A 24,508-nucleotide genomic window follows, 5' to 3' on the forward strand; every position below is an offset into this window, starting at 1 on the left:
TAACTCTTGTTGACTGTTGTGGGGGTCTCAGATTCAATAACACGTCCCCAATTAATTTTGCGGCACTATAATCCACTCACCGTTGACAACTCATTAAGAATAAAAGTGCTCATCTGAATTCAGGCTCGGCGCCGCAGGGTGAGTCGAAAACAAACACACTGTTGAACAAGGTTGGATGCATCCTGGTGCTGGTGAGCTCAAGCGAGCGGCGACACCTGGTGGCACGCCTTCAAACTATAGCGCCGCTGAGCGTGGGACAGGTGTGTGTCACCAAGCAAATGTGTCTTCCTGTGTTGTGACCAGAGTTTCTTTAACACTGACCTCAGATGCCCTTCCTAGGGCGACCGCTCACCAAATGTCATCTTTATTTTTAGTGGCGATAAATCGATTAATTAATGCGATAAAAATATTTTTATCGTTTTAATTTAATTTAATGTAACAGTCTGCTCTCCAGACAACAGGGAACCTTTGTAAGTGCAGGAGTTCCTGCTCCAGTGATCACACTGATGCACAAGACACGTGGCAGCCAGGATGATAACAACAACAACAAACATGGAGGAATCCCTGAACAAAAGCAAACAAAAGCATCTGTTTGCTTTGGTTCAGGGAGGTTTTCGCTACACAATGGCCAGTGTTTCCACTACTCTGAATGGACTTGAAATTCTTATAAAACTGAAATTGTTATACAAATATTTTCAAGACATGAAAAGAGCTTTAGTTTAAATAAGGTGATATAAAAACTTGAATATAGACACCATCCTGATTTATTGTGCTATTGTCAAACTGATGCAAAGCAAACAATATATTGTTGGTTAAATGTATGTTTGGGTCCATCATTTGAGTTATATACCAAATTCATTCAAATTAAAAAATGGCTTCTTGTGGTACATATTCTAATACCATTAAATGTGATTAATTGAGATTAATCATCACAAATTCTCTAAGTAATTAGATTATTTTTTTTAAATCGAATCCCACCCCTAGTTTATTTCAAATCTGATGCTTTATTGAATTTAATTTTTTTATTTGACTTCCTGGCTTTTCCAACAGTCGACCAGTGTATGAAGATCAGCAGTGTGTTCTCTCCTTTCGTGGTCTTTGCTCCTCATCATGAATGGCCAGAAAGTCATGTTTTGTCTATGTTTTTGGAGTGTTCCTTGTCAGAAAGTTTTGAATCCAGCATTCTTTTTTCTTTTATATTTTTTCATTTCTTTTCCTTTGCTTTTAGTTTTCTCTCTCTGCAGCCAAAACACATAATTATGTTTTGTTGAGACAGTTGTATAATTTTATTTTATTCAATACGTGCCATTTATTTCAGATGGTTTTATCTCGCCAGTCTGCTTTTCGCCTGCGGAGGAGTTGTGGTCATCTGCCCGGTCAGTTGCCATGGCAACATGACCGGACTCGAGGGGTCCGAGCCAGTTTTTGTGATCAGTAAGTGGAGTTTTTGTCTGGCATTTTTAAAGCGGAATTATTTCTCCTGGTGATTGAAGTGCAGATGAAACAGCGGCAGAAAGGTGGAATATTTTCAGAGCGGCGTCAGAACCCGGGGGGGGGGGCGGCGGCACCTCTGCAGACTAGAGGAAGTCTTACCTGGATGTCGTCGGATGTCAAGTGTCCCTTCATGTCGCTGTTCTTCTTTTTGGGCGGGGGAGGGGCGGGCTTGTGGGCAGGTGGGAGGTCAGTCCTGTTAAGAGAGTAAGAGACAACGTGACGCTCGGCACCGGGTGGGGTCGCCTCTCTTCACGTCCCTCACCTTCTAACAGCACTCTATAATGAGAAGTCCTGCCTGCACTTGCCTTTGTCACTCTTGCCTTGGATTTTGATAGATCTGCAGTTGGTGGCTTTGTGGCGGCAGGCAGCCCTTTCAAAGGCTCTCGCTGGAGAGACTAATGAGACCGGGCTGTAATTGGACACTGAGGTGAGGAGGTGGGGGTGGGGGTGGGGTGGATCATGGGGGGCACGGGGAGGGGCACGTGTGAGTCAAGTCCCGGGGCGGGTTGTGCCTCATTCAGAGCGCCATGCGGACCGACACCCATGTTTGTTGGGCATGGGCTTCTGCTTGCTACTGGACCGCGTGTCATGCATTCAGGGTCAAAGGTCGACTCCAATGGGCCTGGATGAGAGTCATCGAGGGTCCTGTGGTGACCGCCACGAACAACCACGCTCATCCCGGCCAAGACGGAGGTCACGTGGTCATTCAGTCCCGCCTCCAGCCGACACTGATGCGTGGCTGGGATCCCTTGCTGTCCGTGGTCCTGAAGTAGCGCTGGAGTGTTGCAGGCCAAAGAACACAACCTAGTGAACTCCGTCTAGCGGTCGGAGGTGGTGTAGTCCGGGTTGATGACGGCACCAGGGTCGGCTCCGTACGCATGGACGTTTCCATTGCAGCGCTCAGTTCAGTACAATACAGCAACATAGTAGCAATTCCTGACAAACTTTGGCTCCGACTCGCTAACACACACACACACACACAACTAGAGGAACAAGTTTGGAATCTGTGCTTACAATGAACATACAAGCAGCAGTAAGGCAGAAGTATTTCATCTGTAAATATTCCATTTCCATCATCAGCAAGAGATAAAGTCATCACTGCTAAAGTTGCTGATTTAACACACATGTTAATGAAGCATCAATTTGAAAGGCAAACACATTATTCAGTTGTGTAACTGTAACGTCCAGTCTGAGCTGAGCGAACGGCAGCTAACCTTGCTGACAGTGGCCAAACATAGCACCCTCTCATTGTCATAGTAGCTGTGTGGCCCTCCTCTACAGCGAGTGCTAACCACAGGTCAATTTCAGGCCTCCTCTTCCTTCTCCTTTGAGCAGTGCATCACCTGACCCACCAGTGACTTTAGAAACCTGGACTGCTGTTGCTCAGGTAGCTGAGATCCTCACCAACATGTCACATGACAAACGCAGATGATGTCACAAAGTGAGCTGCAAGTACATCTTCCAGAGGGACGTTTTTGTTTGATATCCACGGATTGCTATTACCCGCTCCATTAGCTTGTGATGCTAATGTTAGAATCTGACTTCTCTTGATAACAAATACAGTGTTACCTCGGTTTTCGAACGTCCCGTATTCGAACAAATCGGAGTTTGAGCAAAAATTTCGAGAATTTTTCACTTCGGATTTCAAACGGAAATTCAGAACTCGAACGCCCGCGAAAAAAGCCGGTGCGCGGACCGATCAGCTGACCCACGACGCGCTTAGTTATTGTGTATAACGCAGGCTCTGTATGCAGACGTGTCCCGTTAGCTCCATTTACTGACTGTTTTTTCTTCATATTGAGGTGTAAATCCTTTCCTGTCTCCGCACTGGACCGTGGTAGAGTCCAGGGTTTGATGTCCTGTTGTGGGCTGGAGCTGGGACAGGGATGAGGCGAGTCTGGGACAGAGCGTTACTTGGTTTATGACTTTGTCACAGCCAAACTGCACAGAAGCGCACATTCAGAGCTGGACACGCACCGGGCACCTCTTCACTTCTGGAGAGACGTCACTCACTCGGCAACCCCTCCCACATGCAGCGGCCACACACATAGAGGAACAGCGCACCTGCAGCAGACACTCTACATTCACTCCTACAAAAGCCTATTTTAAGGCTTGGAATGCACTATTTCTTCTTCCATTCATTGTAATGGGAAAAATCAATTCAGATTTCAATTCGAACAATTCGAACGGCCGTCTGGAATTGATTGTGGTCGAGAACCGAGGTACCACTGTGACCTTCAAATGTAGCATTCAGAGTTAGCATCGCAAGAACAATAAGGATTTCATTGAAAGAAACACTGACTTTAATATGACAGAAAAAAATCTCTGGCATATCTATCGACCCGACTCTAACCAAACCATCCGAGGAAATCAACTTTGCTTGCAGAGGAGAAGCAGAATTGGACGTCAAAGCGGAGCGGCAGGTGTAATTGAAGTGTCGGGGATAATTACTGCCGACAAGCAAACAGCCAGCTTGTTGCTGCGAGATCATTACAAAGCAAACCTCTTGCCTCGCTGGCGTCGGATGTCATGTGCCATTTTCTGACACAACATCCAGGCTGATCAAAGATAATGAAGTGGAGCGCAGACACAGACTTGTGTACCTCCATCATCTGCTGCCCATTCTCCCTGCTTCACCTCCTTATTTAATAACATGACCTTTCCACGGGGCCGCGCCGCCGTTCTAATCTGCACAAATGTGTGGATGACTGCATCTCTTAACTCCTCCTTTCACGCTCATTAGTTACGCTCCGTATCACCTCGTCTCCAGACGTGGCGGCCATGCCACCGCCGCTGCCTGCCGTGCCCACGGCGAGCGCCGCTTCTGGGCACAGCAACCTCCGCCATCATGGCGGAGAGGCAGCCGCCATTTTCTATCCCTCCGTCTGAAACTCCTTCATGAGTTCATCAGTCACATTTTCCCACTCTCCAGAATCTGCTTCTTCAGGACCAGTGAAACGTGTTTTCGTGGCGCAGGAGGCTCAGCAGCCAGTGATTCAAGTGAGTCTTTGCAGTATCACAGAACGGTGAGTTGGCGTTTTGCTTTTGAAGCAGCGTCGTTGTTACGACTGTCAGCATGTCAGGAGTTGGGCGTCAAAGCAGCCCGACAGTGACACACGAATCTGTCTGCGTAATTGGATCCACCTCTTCATGCGGTAGCGACGTAAAACACTGGACCAGAGGGACTTGAGAAGATGGCGACGACAACAAATAACCAGCGCGTCCTGTCAAACTCTATCGAATTCCGCCGCCTCGATAATCGCGTTACTCCGTCCGCCGAGGCGACGGCACTTCATAGACCGTCACAACAGCGAGGGAAAACAATCAAAGGTAGCGTCTGTGTTTGAGCTGCCAGCACAAACACGCCACTGTTTAGTCAGGCAAACGTGTGCAAAGAGAGATGTGTGTGCTCAGCCTGTGGAGCGGCGCAGTCGCACAGCGGACGGTCCAGCGCGTAGAGGGCATGTAAATACCATCTGGATGAAGCCAAAAATGTCTTCAGTCCCATCTGGATGTGGTGGACTTTTCGCTAGCAAGGTTAGCCACGACACACTGTGGTGAAGCAGAAGATCTGAAGGGGGAGTTCAAGTATCTCAGGGGCTTGGTCATGAGTCAGGATGGAGGGAGGCAGAAGGATGGGTGAAGAAAGAGCTGAGCCAAAAGAGAGAAGCTCAGTCGTCCAAGAGTGACTCAGTGGACTTCCCCTGGAGGTCAGGATGTCTCCCTCCCTGGTCAGATCTTTCAGGCATGTCATGACCATCGGTCAGCTCCTGGAGGAGGTGGCTCCTGTCGTGAGGGACGTGACCATTTCTGGGCACCACCCTACATCTGAAGGACACGGAAGGGACCTGACCGTCAAGAGGAGGAGCTTGTCAAGACGCTTTGGATGGTACTCTGGTCCTGAGGAATGATGGAGGAGGTCCTTGGGGATGACCCAGGAAACAACCCCTGGAACTGAAGGAGTGAAGTCTGGACCTTTTGATCCAAACATTTGAGCAGATGTCTTTAAAAGCTGCTCTGCCTATCTCATGAATTGGTGAAAGTCTTCCGTGGTGGCATTTACAAAGTGAACTGTAATTAGAGAAGATGAAATCCAGGATAAGAATCCATGACACAGCAACCTTCCTCCCTCCTCCTGAATGTTTAACAGAATAAAAGCTCTTTCTGTTAATTTGACTGACAATGTAATGTCAGCAGGCCGAGTGACTATCCTCTGCCAGCCAGACTATTTCTTCCATTTGTTTGTCCGGCTACAAGATTACACTCAACAAACCCACCGGTAATGACATTTGCTGGAGGGGTGCAGCGAGGGCCAAGAAATAAAACCCATTTAAGTTTTTGATTATTTTGGGCCGAATCAGATTAACATGCAAATACAGGCTTTTTCATTCTGGCAGAAGTGGCGTCTGGTGGGCGGAGCCTCAGACAGTTCAAGGGAATCGTCTTCAGCGAGAGAACAGGGATTATTGTGAGGTGGTTTGAGAGAGGAACGGGCTCTGGCCCCTTGGTCGGCTCAGTGGGGGCTTCAGGGAGGGTCTGCTCCGCAGGAAGGAAGCACTTGTCTTCAGCGAAATCATTCATTGGTCTGCTTCCCTCGACATCTCAGTGAAACCTCTGAAGAGGGGTTTCTGCCTGAGATATGACCAGCTAATCGATGAGTGTCAGAGGAACAGCACGGTGGGGCGTGAGAGTCTGAGTTCAACAGGCTTCTTTCTGAATCTGAAAAATCATCTGAGTTCAGGATTTACAAGGCTAAAGCAGTCAGCACCACACCAACTATATGACGCTACAGCGAGTGGTGAACTCTCCAGATGCTTTCAGCGTCATGGATCGAAGATCACGTTCGGTTTTCGGTGATCATCCAGAAAGGCTTCCTCTGGGTGCTGCCACAACCCTCGATGGTGAAAAGGTGGCTCAAGATGAGACACAAAGCCTGACATGGCTTAAAGAAATGACAACATTTGGCATCATCACTTCTCATGGTGATGTTCCAATATCCTCCCAATAAAGGGAAACCTGACCACTGACCAGTTTTTGGGCGACACATTCGTAGCCTTGATGTGTTTAAGGTAGAAAAAAGTGAACTCTGGCAGGGAGGGAAATTCAGAGGAGGAGCTAATGGTAGCTAACAGTCACTCGCCGACTGGTAGCTCCTCAGAAGGACCTGATCGACCCAGACACGGCAGGTCCTAGTCCTCTGTTGCTTTAACAAACTTCCTCGGTAGCTTTAGGGCGACAATCCCGCCTCCTGATCTGCCATGATCTCCACTCACTTTAGCCCCGCCCCCAGAAGCACCTACTTTTTTAACGCAGCTTGAGAGGTGGAGGAGTCGCTTTGGTGCAAAGGGTAACATTAGGTTCTGGCTGAGCAGGAAGTGACTTGAACCCTGGATTACCACCTGGGAACCTGATGACATGAACACGAGTCGCAGGGACAAGAGCAGGAAAGGGTCACTCGTGCTGTAGTCCAGGTCCAACCTCCTCCACACACGTGTGAAGAAGCTAGTTCCTGGAGAGCAACTGCAGCTTTAGCTATCATCTGAGACAGGAAGTCGTCGCGAACACGGCAGGAGCGAGGTGAGGAAGCGACGGGGGGTCTTTAATCCCAAATAATCCGCCAGCCTGACAAGCCTGCATGGATTAGCTCAAAATTCAGAAATGATAATCAATTATTATGACATCCGCGAGCAGCCGCTTCTTCCGTGGAGAGAGGGCACCAACGCAGAGCGGAGGCATCAACAGTTGTCGGAAGACATTACACACTGCTGCCTTTAGAGATCTAAGCGGCGCTGAGATTTATTTTTATTGTAAGAGGATCATGAATGAATGTAATTATCAACATCCACGCAGGGTGAGGATGTGAAGTCTCTCCTTCCCTCTGACCTAATTCTGGGTCCTTTCACGGCTCCATCACTCGCACGGCTGGACCACCTCCTGCGTGGCCCACGGAGCCCATGTGTTGCAGGCTCGGGCGTGTGGGCGTCAGCTTCGTGAGCCGCAGATAAAAACCAGAGCTGACAAGTAACACAAGCCCCCGAGGGTCTGAGAGACGGCAGGCAGGAAAATCAACAGCTACGTTCAAGTTGCTAATGTTTCCTCCTGAAATATCCAGTGGAGCAGGACGTGGTGGATCAGGAGGCTTCAGGGGAGCTGCAGAGCACTGAACTAGTTACTCACAGCTCCAGAGCTGCTTCCACTGTGCTCCCTCACCGGGGGTCGAGCTGCTTGGGACCAAGTCATAACACTTTCTTATCCCCAAAACTGCTCCTTTTTGCCAGTGGAAAAGATGATGATCTGAGAGTGGAGGGATCATCTCTCAACTACAGGAGAGGTGGGTGAGATGAGTATGTTTGGCTGCTTCCTCGCAGGCTCAGGGGTCAAACCAAGCCATAAAGATCTCTTTATATTGATCTCATCTTACATGAAGCTCACATGTTTATGCTTCGAGAAGAGCATCTCTCTGTCGTGTCAATGGTGAAGGAGGAGATGATCGTTTTGATGGCCCCGTGGCATGGACTTTTTGAGTGAATGAGTTTGACTCCTCTGCTGTGGAACCACAAGACTTGTCCTCCTCTCATTCATCTCCAACATCTCTGTTCCAAATCCTCTGCAGAAACCACTGTCCTCCCTAACTTTATCTCCAAACTTCTCCTCATGACCTTCTGATCCTCAGTTCTGATCTTCTCCTTTCTCCCAATAACAACCTCAGCATCTTCATCTCTGACTCTTCTGACTGTGACTCCATCATGGCAGTGACCTCTATTGTCTCATAAAGCTGCTGCTCTGACGTCACACTCCATACTGTAGTACTCTCTTCTTCACCTCCTTAACCTCCGTCCATCACCCAGATGACTGAAGAACACCTAGTAACTGAGTGTGTATCTCATCCTCACTCTTGCTAGCACAGAGACATAGCGACCCATTGTCAAGTACTTCAGACACTGCAGGAACCTGCTGAGGTGCATGAGTTGATCCAGTTCAACAGCCTCACCACTGAGGCTCAGGAGCCAGGTCGATACTTATGGGCGTTTGCAGTGGAGAAATGAAGCTGATGCCACATGGTGCCATTGTGCGACTGTCTGTGCCAAGTAGCGGCGCAGCCATTGATCTCCATTTGAGCTTATCTGCCAATTTAAATGCTAATCGTACTTTTAATTGCGAGACGCGATAAATGCGATTGGATCTTTCAGAAGGCAATTACTTTCATGCTTTGTCCGCCTCTTTGCTCTCTAAAGGGCGAACAACAATCCGCCAAAACAAGAAATAAAAGAGCCAAGCAAACATAATTTCTGTTCTTTGAGATGTTTATCAAAAACTAGATATGCTGTCAGAACACACAACTTTACAATTATACTCTCAACACCGCAGGCATTGATAGTAGAGTACACACACTGCATGATTCACATTCTGAACAAAGAAAATCCAGCACCGTGTTTGCGATAAAGTCCACACAGATGTTGCTCACACGGCAAGGAAACCGAAAAAGAAAATCTGGTGACCACTTTGAGGGTTGAGAAAACAGAAACGCTCTGAGCAAATGGCTCCCGGCGCCACGCGACTGTTGAAAGCCTGAAGTCGGGCGGCGCATCTCAGCGTCTACACGGGTTCAGATGCAACACGAGATATGATCATTGAAAGATATGTGGCTCAGCAGCGCTGGTGGTGAGTTGTGACGCTAGCTCAGTGCTATGAGGCTATAATACCTAGCAAGACATTACACTAGCGCACGTCTCGGTATTTTTATTTCTCCGATGTGTTTCAGTGTGTTTTGCTGATATGTTAGCAGTCGACACGCCCAGCTGAAGGGACACGCACCACTCACTCACCTCCCCCTCCACTCCACAGACTCACTATGCTATACGTGCTAAACACAGGGTTGCAGCCACAGTTGACACAAGTCCTGTGAGAAACACTGAAACAGTCACATAAGTTAGCATTTGTTGAGCCCAAGGACTTTACGGTCCAGGATGCCACAACGGTGCGACGAGCTGGAGGTGGCGCAGAGGTTCCATTGTACGGACAGTGAAATGGACAGTGATGGCGCTGACTGGTGAACTAGATTGTCTTCAGAGGTCCAGATTCAGCGCGTCAGAGCGATGGTTCAACGCCGCCACCATCATGGAACTGTTGTCATTTTTAGACACGCTTCCTTTGCCAGTCTTTTTTGGAATAAACTGACAAGTTTCTGAATGTATTGAACTATTCCTGAGATTGTATTGTCCATGCAGTATCTAAAGAATCGTGTTTGATCACTGTTGTGAGCCTCAACTCACTTAGCAACCATGCTAACGGTTGCTAACATGCTGGTAACGTCTTCTCCATAAACCAACAAATCAGGTCTTCTTTTGAGAAAGTGAAGGAAACAACAAAGGAAGATCACGACCAATCTGCACATCTACAGAGCATCGTCATCGCGAGTCACAAAACACAGCTAATATCAGGTTATTTTATTTTATTTTATTTTTTGTCAGCACTTTATTCCAAAGCACTTTCCTAGTTGGTGGGATCCCAGCTGACAATGGCAATAAATCTGATTCTGATTCTGTCCTGTGATCAGACCGAGGAACACACACACTGCATCAGGTTACACACACGACTTCCCCAATGTAAGCAAGGTTATTAGACGTTATTAGACTGTACTCCTGGAGTTTATTTACTTCTGCTGTTTATTTACGCAGCCACTCATCACCCAGTCCGGTCATACTCCAGCTACTTGGCTACATGCGAGCTTTAGCTTTAGCATTATCCAGGTTGTGTAGACTAAGAGAAATTCCAATTTTTCTCCAGTAGTCGGACAAAGCTGTTTGTACGCATTTTAAAAGTCAAATTTTAGCCGTTGATGTTAGCGCCCCCCGCTGCTTACAAAGTGTTGCAAAGAACCAGAGTGAGACAGCTGAGACCACCGGCCCCCATCAAGTCTTCACAGACTTCCACCAACCGGACCATCTCCAGGGGAGAAGTCGTGCGGCGCGAGGTCAGCGCTCAGAGACATTTCTCCGTCACGATCAACGCCTCTCGCTGGAACATCAAGACTCTCACAAATGCAACACAGATTTCAAGTCCCTTCTAATTGGAGGGATTTGGGCAACAAACGTGTCAACACCAGCTGCCCATCAGCAGCACATTTCCATTCAGAGGGAAGCTCATGGTCCACTTTGGCAGCTGCCTGTCAGGAGGTCGTGCATCACGTCGGCAGCCAACGACCAGAGCGATGAAGGCGTCCTTCTGCAACGACAGCCATCTATTCTGAGGCTGCCAGGAGAGCGTGTGGCGCGGCGTGGCGGGAGGGCCGGACACGTGTCGGCGCTGACCAAATTCACTATCATCGTGTGCGGAGAAGCATGACCGTCGGTGCAGTCGGGCGTGTTATCAAACGCCCCGGCTTGATGAACAGCTCATCAACATGCAGAATTAAACACTCCGGCTCAGTGAGTCGGCTCCAGCCCGACATCAGACCCTCAGCCTCACTGCGACTCGGACACAGTGGAACTTTGGTCGGCACATTCACGTAGAACTCAGCACGACAAGACGTGTACACCGAAGCTCCGGTCACATGCCCAGAGAATCCAACCACAGAGACACAACACGGACACCACGACGTCTCATGCGTTTGGCACAGTCATGCACACGCACACACACGGGGGGGCGGAGGGTCGGGCAGGGTGACGGAGGGGGGGGCACAACATGTTAACACTTATGTCTCGATAGATTCCAGATCAATCACGGCCCGAACACCAGTCACTTGTTCTGAGTCTGTAAAAGCAAGTCGAGCTGAAATGGAAATGTGACACTAAACTGCTTGTTAAAATAAGAGTGACGCCCAGTGTGTTTAATGCCAAGCCCCGCCTCTTGCTGCCTCCTACTTGCTCCTCCTGCTGTCACTCATGCCTGAAGCCACTCCGGCTCATGCTGCACTCAAGATGGCCGCTAACTGCCAGTCCGCTACTCAGAAGGTTTTGGTTGTTGGCGTATACTTGCTACAAACTCAAGGTCCGGGGGCCAAATCTGGCCCACCAAATCGTTGTCTGTGGCCCTCAGGCTTTAGAGTGAAATGACAGTGAGCAAAAATTTCAAGGGCATGTTGACACTGTGTCTCAAGAGGACGAATGTGTCCAACATGGACGTCCGACAGCCTGGTCACTGGCATCAACTGTGACTCAGGGAACCATGCAGATGTTGGTGCTGTTAGGAGCCAAAACTGCGTCTTTTCTGGTGAGCATTCGTTCATTCGGCTCTGGACTTGGACTGGATCTGGAATTTCGGCTCCTGTTGTCATGAACATCTGGACCTCAGTGTCCCCTCAAAGCTTTCAGCTGAAGCAGCAGCTAGTTTGGAGCCAACAGAAGAACCTTCAGCATGGTCTCTATTCCGAGTCCAGTGTGACGACTGTCGGAGACTCAATGTAACATGTGGAAGTGTGAAAAACATATTTCCATTTCAGCTCGCCTCTGAGGCCAGTCCAGTGGGGAGCGGCTTCACAGCGGCGTGCTCAGGTACGTCACTTGCACGCCGCCGTTACATGCAGGCAACAGAATGGAGGATCCGGGAGCACAGGGGTCAGCGGGGGAAAGACTGGGGTCAGGCGCCTCTACTTTCCTTGTGGGGGACTCTGGCTTCTCTGGAGCCTGTGTCACACAACTATCAGCCACTGCAGCAACAGCAATGCTGAGGGAGGGGAGTGGGAGACAGAGAGACGTTACTTCAGCGTGAGAGAAAGATCGATTAGCACCGCACCACAAAGAGACAGGAAGCAATGGGAGCCACCAGAGTCGCTGTGCTTCATTCGTCTTGAAAAGCGTTCCTGAGAGGTGGGAGCCGTCGACGGCGCCGAGCCGCCCAGAGTGAATGCGCAATCTGGCTGAGGGTCGCGGCAGCGCCAACGCTCCGGCAGGACCGCGAGCCACCGGAATAAGCTCTGTAATCTCATCGTGTGAGTTGATTAAGGGCTTGAGAGGACCCTCAGCCAGACTCTGCACCCCCATCTGGACTCCTACCTCGTAGTCTTGGTCTGATTCCCAGAGAGGAGCACAGCCAAACCTGCTGCACTCTGCAGCATCATTCCCATGTGGCTACAGCTCACGCCGCGTGCTTCGCCAACCTGAGTGTGACACCAGCCGCAGCTGGACTCTGACTCCCCGGAACCAGTGATATGATGTGTGGGTGATACGTTCTACGTGTCCTTCAGAAGACGACCGACCAACAACCCTTATAAGGTCTGACTTCTAAGCGACCTGCTTTGTCTTTGTTGCTCATCTTTGACCCATCCTGAAAGAGCCTGGTTCAGTTATCTGCCACCTTGGTTTCCTCACGCCTCTGCGAGTGATTGAGTCAGATGTTTTGGATTTGCATGATGCCTCATTTTGGGTGGAAATGTTTCCATCAGAAGCTTCTGACTGAAGCTGTTTCGAACATAACAAGGTGAGAAAAGCGCCTGAGCTGAACACTCTCAGCACATCCTGGCGACCATTTATGTGCTCACACTGTACCGACCTCCAGCGCTGCGTCCAGAGGTTGACTCCGCCCCCTGGTGCGTTTTTGTCGGTGTAATTCCTTGCCTCATCTGAGTGGCAGTAAAGAGTCCAAGTGGACGTGACAGAAAATCAGTTGAAGATCAGCTATTTTTTTAGCTATCCTATTTTTAGAGGAGGGTTACTGAGTTTTCATGATTTTGCTGTGATATTTCAGATTATTTTGTTCTTTTTCAGTAAACAAATTCCACTTAATAATACCAGCAACAATCGTTTACTAGAATAGAAAATAAAGGAACATCAATAGAATTGCTCCATAAAAATCTGTCCATCTGAAGAGAGGGAACTGCAAATATTTAATAAAAGAAAACCTGTATTTTTAGCCAGTTTAAGACATATGGAGTAGTGATGTGCTGATGAAGCTTTGTGAAGCCTCGTCTCAGAGCCCACAAGGTGGCGCTCTCCGCTCTATAATCTCTGACTTTGACCAACTATTTCAATCACACCTCACATTCAATCACACCTCTGGGCAGAATGAATGAACCACTCATCTTCTGTCTTTGTGGTTTTAAAGACATAAATTATTTTATTATTAGTATTTCCAGATGAGAAAAAGATTTGAATGTTCTATGAGCAAGGAAGTGAAAGATTTAAATACTTATCAAGAAAATTAAAATAATATATTTGTGTCACAGAAAAACATAAAAAACAAAAACTAATAATAACAATAATAATAATAATAGTAATAATAATAAATGATTTATGTTATTAATTTGTATTATTATTTTATTTTATTTATTTTGTAGTATTATTTTTGGATTCGGCGGTGTTTGAACCCAAAAATACTGGATTATTTTTTTTGTTTTAATGAGGAAACTGCAGTACAGGAAGTAATGTGTGCGTGCTCCTCTCAACACGCCGCCAAGCTCAGTATAAGAACCTCCTGTGATGGTTCTATAAAGGTTTTGGACCCTCCTGTTTGTCAGATGACTGCAGGTTAGCACTAGCTGACATTCAGCAAAGCTCCATGGTGCTTCAGTAGCATTTCACAAAAATAAAAAAACATTAGCTTGAAATCTCAACGATGCTGGATGACACGTTTACATTAAGTCGCCTGTGGCCAGTGACAAACACGTCGGGTTCTTGATGGTAGCCATTAGCATGGCGATGCTCTGCAGCTCAGTGGCTTTACCAGGTGCTGACACCTTTAGACCCAGACGTCCTGACACACAGATGAGCGGTGAGAGTGTTGAGCATGCTCAGTGCAGGCGGGCGGTGTACAGTCACTGGAGCACACAGGGTGAGCACATGAATGGAGTGAAGAGATGCTGAAAGGGTTGAGTCCCGCGTCCCGCCAAAACCATCAATTCTCGCCTCTGAAAAACTTGGTTTCCTGTGAAGACCAGCACTCTCCTCCTCCTTCCCCTCCTCCCCTCTGGACAACAGTGTTTTTCTCGTCTCACACCCCTCAACCACCCGGAGGATTCCAACTCGGTACTCACAGGTCGTTGTCTGTTTCCGTGCGCGGCTTCTGTTGCCGCTTGTGCACCATGACGACGGTCACCGCCACGCCTACGATGAGTCCGATAGCCACGACGCCGCCCAGGATCCCGATGACGCCCCCAGGGGGCCCCTGAGGCATCGGCTTTTCTGTGGAGGAGAGCGGAGAGAGAGCGTCAGACTCGACCTCCAGGTGAAGAATCGATGACTGGAGAGTCACAGCGGAGCTCCTCAGCACACAGTTAAAGCTGAGAAACACTTTCGTGTCAGTGGAGGAAATCAGAGATTCATGCTGAGACTCTGCAACGACCAGACCTCAAGATATGTACTCAGGTGTTGGGAGCAAATAAATATGTGCCATGTCCGTCTGTCTGTCTGCCTGCTCCAGTTTACCATCTGGACCAACGGATGTATTTAAACTCATCACTCAGTATTTTCTGTTCTTGACTCACTGCTCATGACTGTTTGATTCTTGATTTATTACAAATAATACATTTGATTTTCCCAACAAGAGGCCATCATATTTATTAACAACAATTTGGCTTCATTTTTTTTTCAGTACAGATGTGTTTAATACTACTAGCAGGAGTTTGAATAATAATAATACTATATTTTTTCTCTATTTATTTAATGAGGCATGTTGTTTCCCCTGTCCATGTTTTCCATCACAGTTCTATGCATTCAAGTATTCAGTGTTTTCAGAATGAAACTGCAAAAAAATGAAATCAAAAACAGCATTTCTTTTCTCTAAATAGTTTGAAAAAGTTGTTTATTTCAGGAGGTATCATAATAGAACAAATCCATTTTCACCAGCACAGAACAAAAAGTGAATCAAATGTCAAGATGAATATGATCTAAACTAGAAGGGATAAAATTGTGCTTAGAAACATATCATGTTGATACCAGTGATCATTAAAATGAACTTGAATTCCCGGCTGACAGTTTCCGGGGCAGGAGCAGCTGGGTGTTATGATAATATTCCAGTGTTTCAATTCACTTGAATCCCAGCTTTCCTTCAGCAACTTCTGCTCCGCGCGGAGATGATTCTTGGCCAGCTGACTGGCGTGACATCGGCAGCCTCCCGTCACCGAGGGCCGAGGAAATGCTATTTGCAGAGACATATTTGGGGAAGAGAGCATTGTTCTTCTGGCTCTGGCAGCGCATGAATACCAGAGTGTTGCGGCCACTCTGCAGCTGCCTCTGCATGTCTAATGTGCTCCATCAACCGCTCAAAAGATCCTAAATTGGCTTTGGATTTGACAATGAACCCACTTGCACTCTGGAGGAAAACCACAAAGCCATTATGGATTGAAGAGCGAGCCGACGGACGCTTGAATACCGACTGGGTCTCCGACGTTTTGGCGACAAAAAGCCGACCATTTATCAGGTACACAACTTTTGCCCTGCTGTGTGATTTATGGAAGCCTGAGAAGGTCAGAGTCTGGAAACACGCCGCGTCACTCTGAGTTTGCTGCTGAGGAGGAAGTGAGACTGGAGGAGAAGTCAGGGTTTTTTTCCACACGACATGCAGAGACCACAGTTTCACTTGAGGTCTCAAGACGACCTTGAAGGACGTGAACCTCTCCTCGGTTCTCTGAGCCTGGTCTAGGTCGGAGTTCAGATCCTTCGTCGCACGGAGAAGTTCAGGATCATGTTCACAAGTGAGGGCCGATGGACTGACCAGTCCACAGTCACAACGTGAGGAAGAGCTGAGCCAGGAGACAAAGCCACCGGGTTTCTCCTCTCACCTGTGGTCACCAGCTTTGGAGTGACCCAGAGAACAAGAGCTTCTCTGTCTGGACTCTCTGAGAGAGAGAGAAGCTCAGTCATCCAGGAGAGACCAGAGCAGAAGCTCAGCTCCTCCACAACTGAGGTAGCTCTGGCATCTTTTCACCAGATAGTCTCCTGGAATTCTAACTAATCACAGAGGTTCCTCGCAGCTGCCGGTTCAAATGAGGAAAGTGTTCCCCTCTTCCCACCTGAGAGAGTTTAGAGTATCTTTGGGGAATTCTCAGTGCAGCTTAAAGAAGCCGTCAGGAACACAACGTGCTGGAAGGAAGGTTGGAACATCTTTTCTTTTCCTGCTGCTCAGCTCTGTTTGAGAATGAGGACCCAGGAACTCCCGGGTCTGGTGTCCGGGCGCAGCGATGCCGCTCTAGTTCTCTCTCTCTGTTCCAGCACAAAAGCATCCGATGGTTTCCAGCTCAGGACCAATCGGCGCATGGCTCTTGTCAGGGTTGAATTCTGGGCGTCTGTGTGTTGAAAAGGAAAAGTGTATCTCCCGATGTCTCTGTTATTAGCCGGCTGTCTGGTACAATGGGGACAGGAAAGGTCTTTGATCCCAGGAGGCCTCCTTTCAACCGTCCATTCATCCGCCTGGATGAAGGAGCCTCTTGCCGCATGCTAACAGCCTTTCAAGCTGCCTCACAGCTCTATTTTCATGCCCTGTCTGGTCAGGAGGTGCCATGTACAATCATGTGCTGGTCGCTTGCTAGCAAACGTGGATTCCTGACAAGCGCGTGGCCATCTGCCCGTCAACCTACATTTCTATACCCTGCACTCACGCCTCTGTGGTGTTCGTGCTGAAGAGAAAATACGCATCTAAGAGCAGGAAAGATGCAGTGGAAAGTGAAAGTTGAGTATGGAAGTGTGGTCCACACATGAGCTGAAGGAGGATGTCGCTGATCTGAAGTGACAACTCTGATGATGAGCAGCGCAAATGTTGTTGCATCTTCAGTCAGAGTGATCAGGGATCCACGAGTCACCACAGGAAGTGAGTCACTGACTTGCAGCGGTGGCATGACTCCTCCACTGATGGAGGTTTTGGTCGAACGTTCTCCATCAGGTGATCCAAAGTCACTACAGTAGCAGTTCACAGATCGACTCGGCGGAGTTCTGTCGTGGACCTGGACATTGCCGAGTCTCGAGCATGACATCCAAGTGTTCTCTCGTGCACGAGTCAGGAGTCTAGTCAGTGACCACACTGTGAGACAGACTCGGACAAGGACCTGCGGGAGCCAGCAGGGCCAGGAAACACCATCCACGACTGTGTTATACGCTGTACCACCACTAGGGGGCCTCAGCTACCCTGAACCAGCTCACTGCACTTCAACCATGTCAGTTTTTTTCATTTCCAACTATTATTAATATTTTATTATTTAATTAGTGCCATGGTAATTATACAGATAGTGAACAATATTTTCAGTAGGATCACAGATGTTTTTAATATTGGAATTGAAAATTGAAAAAACATATTTTTCTCAAGAAATTGAATTGAACAATTGAAAACAATCTAAAATATGTGACTGAATGGAAGCATCTATCGAAGCTCAGTAATGGGACAACATGTCCAGTCAGTTTAGATCAATATGCATGACATGATAGGACCCGTCCTCATGGGGGCCATGCATGGAGAGTCAAAAGGCCAAGTGTGGCCCTGGGGCAGGGGCTAAATCCACATGACGATAAACTGCTGAGCGACCTGCTGACCTTCTTCCATTTGACTTTCGGAAGAGGCTGCGTGAGGCGCTGCAGAGTGGAGAAGAGTGTGTTGTTCAGAAGCTGCCACCAAAGATTGTCATTGATTTTCAATAAGTGCGGCGCGTCCATCCGTGCAGCCACTCGCCGCTGTCACTCCAAGCGCTCACGCCGCCGACAGCCGCGACCTTGCCGGGGTTTTTGTCGCTCCCTCCGAGTCGGCGTTCACCTTCACACCTGTCACAGCTGATCGGCTAACCTCAAGACTCGTCGGTGAAGTCCCACCTCATGAGTGTTGCTCCGGTCCAACTCTCTCTTGACAAGTGAGTCGCTGGCTCCATAAACTGAAGACCAGCTTCAACTCAGGATTCACGTCTGGTTCGGCGCGTCGGAATCGTTCGAGTCACCTGACTGTTGAGCACAAGATGAGCTAAGTTCAGATGGGTCAGGTGAGTCATCAGAGGACCAGGAAGCTAAAGGTTAGCATAGAAACACGAGAGCGCTTTGTCATCTTTGTAGAACTGAATTGTCTTAAAAATACTGATCAGAAAAAAGTCCAAAGTATTTCAGCTGAATAAAAAAGTCGAGGGCTCCCTAGTTGGACCCCGGAACTGTGCTTCAGAAGCCTGCTCGAGCTGGCGCCATCAGCGAGCGCCGCACTCAGCCATCCAGAGGTTCGGGGGGGGGGGGGGGATTTGGAGGTCGCGATGAATGAGCTCTTTGCGTGTGATTATTAGCTATTCATTCCTGTGGCACGCCTGCAGGTCTCCCTGCTCGCTCCCATGCAGGCTCCCATCAGGGGGCGGTCAGGCTCCGGGAAGATCTTTCCCGCTGCCATCCGCACGAGATGTGACCTGAAACTCATTGGTTCCTCGCTGCAGCTTGTTGCTATTTAGCATAAATTCAAACCAGCGAGGACGCCTGCAGAGGAGCGCTGCTTTCTGGGCAGCCAGCTGTGCAGAATGGACAAACGCGTGGGGCCTCTGGTTACCAGGGATGGTGTACGTCACACCTGGAAGAGGACTTCCTGGCTCCGCTACAGGGGCAGAGTTGCGGGCTTCTAAAAGGAAACAGTTGTTCCGGGGCTGACCTGCTGAGAGCCAGCGCGGCTCATCAGACTCTGGCAACGGCCAGCTACACGATGGCGTGATGATGTATTAAAAGCCTCGAGTTGACCCTGGCGACCCGACACCAACACGCTTGAAAGGAAGGCGCGTCTGATCCCGCTCCAAACACTCCTGGCTCTCGCTCCTCTCTCCATCAGAAATTGTAATTGCGAGCTCCGGCGTGGAAACGCTGCGCTTTCCAGCACGACTGGGCACTTTTCAAGTGCACAGACTGAGCGCCTGGCGAGGACGCGGTGCCAGTCTGAGACAGCCACCTGTTCCAAAGTCTGACGCGAGGAACTTCTCTCCTCCATTTGGACTGGTGGAGGCGAGCGTCCCAGATGCCAAGGACCAAGAGCCTCCCGACTGTCTGGGACAGACTCCGCCCCCCGAGAACTCAACAAATGACTGAGCTGAGATCATAGTTCCATGGCGGTAACGGTAAAAACCCTAGGTTGAAGCTGTGGTTGTTCCGCGGTTCCCCTTCTCTCTCACACTGACGCCGCCTGTTAGCAATTTACCTGGATTAGCTCCAGGAGCGGGAAACGCTGCGGGCGCTAATAAAGAGAAGAAGTGTGCTTTAATGGAGTTCATAAATCTGCAGCAGCACATGTTTGGTCTCACACCCGCCCCAGTCGCTAACCTGATGTCATCCACGGAGGAGACCTGGGAGGCACGCGGCCCCCTGCTGGCCCTGTCTGGTACGCTCCGGCCCCCGTGAGCTCAGCGAGATGCTTCAGTGTTCATGCCTTCAGAGCAGAAATGCTTCTGATGCTCATTGCTCTGCTCACACCGCTTCTTCAGTGCAACAGATCATCAATTGCTGCTCAAAAATAAAAAGCCATCATTTGACTTTGTTGTCCCTTTGTCTTTTAAACGTCACATGCAATAATATCCATTTGTTATAGATCATTTGAAAACATCGATTTTTCTCCTGAAGTGTATATCCTAAAAAAAAGTCATTATTTATAGTTCTAAAATAATGAAATCGTTATAAAAACAAGCATTTTTTTTTCTTAATTATATTTGTTTTTAGTGTTCTATTTTACATTCTTATTTATTTAATATGTTATAGCATTCATTTTGTACATTATTTCTGTTATTATCTCGTGATTTATCAAAAAATACATTTAATTCATTTTATAATTGTTTCCCATTTTGGTCAATAATTATCCCTTTCAATTATTAATTTTATTGTTGAATAAAGTCCACTGACTCACCTCAGAAGGTGAGTGGACAGAGTGACCATTTTAATAGCTTATAATAAGAGGCCACATTTCTTCTATAGACTGTAGGTGTGTTTCATCTTCCTGGTAAAATGACCCTTTGGGCTTCATGGACACATAAGGACTCGATGGTAGAGAAAGAGTGGAGCCAGGAGACAAAGCTCTCCACTGACCGCTGGGTTTCTCCTCTCACCTGTGGTCACCAGCTTTGGCGTGACCCACTGAACAAGAGTCTCTCTGTCTGGTCTCTCTGAGAGAGAGAAGCTCAGTCATCCAGGAGAGACTCAGAGGAGAACCACGGCTCCTCCAGAAGGAGGAAGTAGTGAGGAGGTACCTGGGAGAAGACCCAGAACACCTCTGTAGTCTTCTAGAAGAAGTGGAGGAGGTTTGTGGAGAAGACAGGTGGACGGGATCCTCAGTGAAGGTCTTCTCAATAGTATGCGAAGACTTGAGTTCCAAACCACACACTAATGATTCTGTTGATCTGGTCCATTTGGGAAGCACCAACCGCTTCAGACACTGCCACCGATGATGCGCGGAGTCAGAGTCGGAGTGGGGCGGCGGGGGGGTGGGAGGTTATGGCTGTTGGTGCCAGACTGCTATTCAACATCAGCTCTCGGAGGGCAGCACTTCATTAAACCCAAATTGTGAACACATGGGACGCGTTTATGGCGAGGAAAGTGAGGCCATGATGAACTTAAGTGGCTGGGTCCCGCTGGGCCGCGATGAGAAACACCTGAGCCCAGAACAAGTCTCCAGCTCCAGCGCAGGAGACGGACCTGGGACGCCCCGGACCTGCAGAGAGGCCACAGCAGAGAAGACGCAGCGCCCTGGTGATGCAGCAGAGAAGACCCTCCACCCGCCAGCGGGGGCAGCATCACAACACTGGCGTCGTAATGAAGCCGGCCCGTGGCAGGCGCCGCCATCGACTGGCGCGACAGCCCAAATACACGGCCCCTAATTAAAGAGTGATTGGAACGGTGGACCTGCCGGCGCTAATGGAGGAGTAAACTGCAGCGTCGCTCCAGGAAGCGGAGCGCACTCATTTATTAGCGTCAGGGAGCCGTGCGCGGCTGCCAGGGTCTGATGGCTCCACTGCAAGCAACACAGTGGCACTGGAGTCAGATGCTGCACCTGACGGGGAACTGATTCAGCCTGGATTCAGAAAGTCATAACAGTGACACGCAAATATGTCACAGACCAGAGAAGCAAGGACCGCAATATCACATTATTTTACATTATTTCATCAGAACAGGAAACATTATTAAACTAAATTCTGTAGTTCATGTCAATAAAATTCTTTATACGTACGTATAATATTCAAAGAAGGGACAACATAGATTGAATTTGAATTTTGACTCCTTTTTGGGGTCGTGTTTGTCAAAGATAAACAGATAAACAAATGCAAAAAAAAAAACAAATATTGAAGATGGTTTTAGAAAAACAACATTTGATCTTCAGTGGTTCACTGTGACTCAGCCGCCTTGCTCAAGGGCACACAGTATATGTGTTTGTTTTTTAAAATGCAGTTATCCAAACACCACAAAGCAACATCCCGCTGCTGAAAAGAGCATCGACTGCCTGACACGACCTTTGACCCCGGGCCTGCTCCTCTCAGCTCAGGACCATGATCTTTGATCAGAATGCGCACTATGATGTCGGTGGCAGACGGAGGTCGGATCCAGGCTCTGGGTCAGTGTCTCTCCTCTGCGAGCCCAGGCAGCAGGATGCTACCAAAACAAGGGCGACTGGGTTTCATGGAGCTGGAGACGGACCTTCTTAAGCAGCAACTCACGCGACCCCTTGACCCCATCCCAATGAAATCCCTGATGTGGTGACTGTTCATGTTCCCGCCTTGAAAGCGCCGGACCTTCCTCTGTGATGGTCGACTCCATGTACGCAAAATTACTTCCTGGTGTCCCTCGCTGCCGGGGCCACGGGGTCGCGCTTGTAATTTCCTTTTCCCGCTTAAAAGCTGTCAGACTAACAGACCCGGCGGCCCAGAAACGCTTTTCCATTTAGCAGCAGCGAGTCCGCGGATGGCATCCCGAAGGGGCGACGCGCTTTCAAACACGCTCGTGTTCTCGGAACTCATCGACACCTCCACGTTCATTAGGAGCCGGAAAAGGTCATTCCAGGTCAACCAGTCCGGATGTTAAAGACTGCAGAGTGAGGCGGACTTTCACTTGCAATAGGGCTGTCAAACTCATGGCCTGGGGACCAAATCTCTCACGACCAGTGTGGCCCACAGGAGCACCAGAGACTAGCAAATGGTGGACAGTGCTGCTCACGTTTCAAAAGGCAGGAGAGGAAGGACCACACCAGCTCCACAGAGGTTGCACATGCCGTGTCAGAGACCCTCGCGCCATGTCGACTTTGCGACCCACCAAGACTTCTTCTTCTAGACACCATCAGTTGAGGGGGTTTTGAAAGACAAGTTATTTGAGGACTTAAAATATCACTGAGGGAATGAAGTTTTCTGTACATCCGCCTCCAAATCCAACAAAATATTGCTGAGTCATCATGTTCCAATGGGTCATGCAGACGGAGGGGGAGACGCTGACGGGGTCCGGACCTCCAGAGAGCGGTCAGGAATGACCCGGGGCCAGGATTTGTTCTCTTTGTTATCGTGGCAGAAAACAAAACACTTGGGACCATCTGCCTTGATAACCATCTTGTCTTCGGTCAGATGGACACACAGGTCAGATCCAGACCACGATACAGAAGCTTCCTGAAACTGACCCGGAATGGCCTGGGAGATTCAGTCTGCGTGCTGAGTGTGATGCTAATCTGCATCCTAGTACGCATTCACTACCCACCACGTACCTTTGGAGTATTTGTACCTGAACAGCTGAGAAACACCCGAGTCATCGGTTCCAACAACCATACCACAACAGCCCCACCGCTTCAATTCACTGACAGTTTAATAAAGTTAGCTTCATGTGCGACAGAGACTCCAACTGTAACTATGGTGACTCAAAGATCTGAACGTGATGTGCTCGTTGTTGTGTCTAAAAATACTAAATTGTGAGTGAAAACTAACAAGCCACAACAAGAGATAAATGAATACACTCCAAAAATGTCAAAGAAAATAAAAGTGAAAAAAAAGATGGACGACTTCTTAAACTGCAGTTTGTAACCAGGGGGTGAAAAGGCTCCAGAGGATTGTAAGGGGGGTCGGAGTGCAGTTGCAAAGGAAGCTGTTGGCTTTATTGGAGAAAACTGAAGTGCATTTTCTCTCGTTTTTCGCAGGGACTTGTCGACACTCGGACTGTACGAGGTGGTGGCTAATGCTAACAGCAGCCAGACTGATGAATATATGAATATATAACTAGACGACATGAAGTTCAGAAAGTGTCCGACACTGGACAAGTCTCTTTAGTGTCTTCCACGGAGTCTCTTCCCTCATGCTGCTAGTGTTCGCGGCCTCTTGACTTAAGCCTGCGCTGCTCATGTCCGACAGCTCGCTGCTTTGAAAAATGCATTTTTGCTGGGACACGTCATGAATTCAAAAATCAACAACAGTCTTAGGTCAATGAGATTTCATGAAGAAACCTTGGCTTCAGCCCATTGAAGTGTTCAACTCTGAAGCACTTCTCGCTCCGGTTCAGACTCATAAACAGTCTCACTGATGAAGACCTTTGTGTGCCAGTTACTGAAGAACCGGCTGAGATGTGCTGCAGAAAAGGTGCTTGAAAGCATGAGACGGGGAGCAGAAGGCACTCAGGCTGAGTGCCAAGTGCAAGTTTTATTTCTGTTAAATGAAATAAATGTGTCGAGTCAGAAATCAGCAAAGAAAAAGCTGAGTGAGTTACAGAGCTGACACTTGGGCTCATGGACTGAGGACAGACCCGAGACTCCAGCAGAGACCCGGAGATGGAAAAACTATTTGTGTGTGGCAGACAATAACTTCTGTTTCTTCTGTGACGTACGCTTAGACTTGTGCTCCCTCTGCCGACTCACATGTCGAGCTAATGGCTGCATTCACGAATTCACTTCACCTCAGCACTAACCAGGCACAAAGACACGTGTCGTGCGTCAACAAAAACTGAACTGGTGCTGCAATCCAGCTGTCCTCGGAACTGGGAAGTTCCCAGCTCCGCCCCCTGATGATGTCACCTGACATTGCATTTCCCAGTTGGGAGGTGGGACAACTATCACCATCCCGACGTGAAAAATGTAGTGAAGACGAAAGTAAACAAAAATGAAATGAATTACTAAGCAAATGGACAGAACA

At 48.5% G+C, this 24,508-nt stretch overlaps 1 protein-coding gene across 3 annotated transcripts in view; it reads right to left on the reverse strand.

Annotated features, from left to right (window-relative positions):
• Window positions 1-24,508, reverse strand: part of nectin1b (nectin cell adhesion molecule 1b) — a 134,929-nt gene that overhangs the window by 15,397 nt on the left and 95,024 nt on the right. Inside the window, exons 6-8 of one of the 3 annotated variants that reach the window (XM_053872177.1) lie at window positions 14,465-14,612; window positions 12,089-12,159; window positions 1,594-1,685 (exon numbers count right to left, since the gene is read on the reverse strand). In XM_053872177.1, the coding sequence (XP_053728152.1) occupies window positions 1,594-1,685; window positions 12,089-12,159; window positions 14,465-14,612 (311 nt within the window). Of the gene's footprint in view, window positions 1-1,593; window positions 1,688-1,804; window positions 12,160-14,464; window positions 14,613-24,508 lie in introns of those variants that run through there. The other 2 variants (XM_053872178.1, XM_053872180.1) reach the window with 2 other exon arrangements.

This window comes from Synchiropus splendidus, chromosome 8, assembly GCF_027744825.2.
Source record: "Synchiropus splendidus isolate RoL2022-P1 chromosome 8, RoL_Sspl_1.0, whole genome shotgun sequence".
Taxonomy (NCBI): domain Eukaryota; kingdom Metazoa; phylum Chordata; class Actinopteri; order Syngnathiformes; family Callionymidae; genus Synchiropus; species Synchiropus splendidus.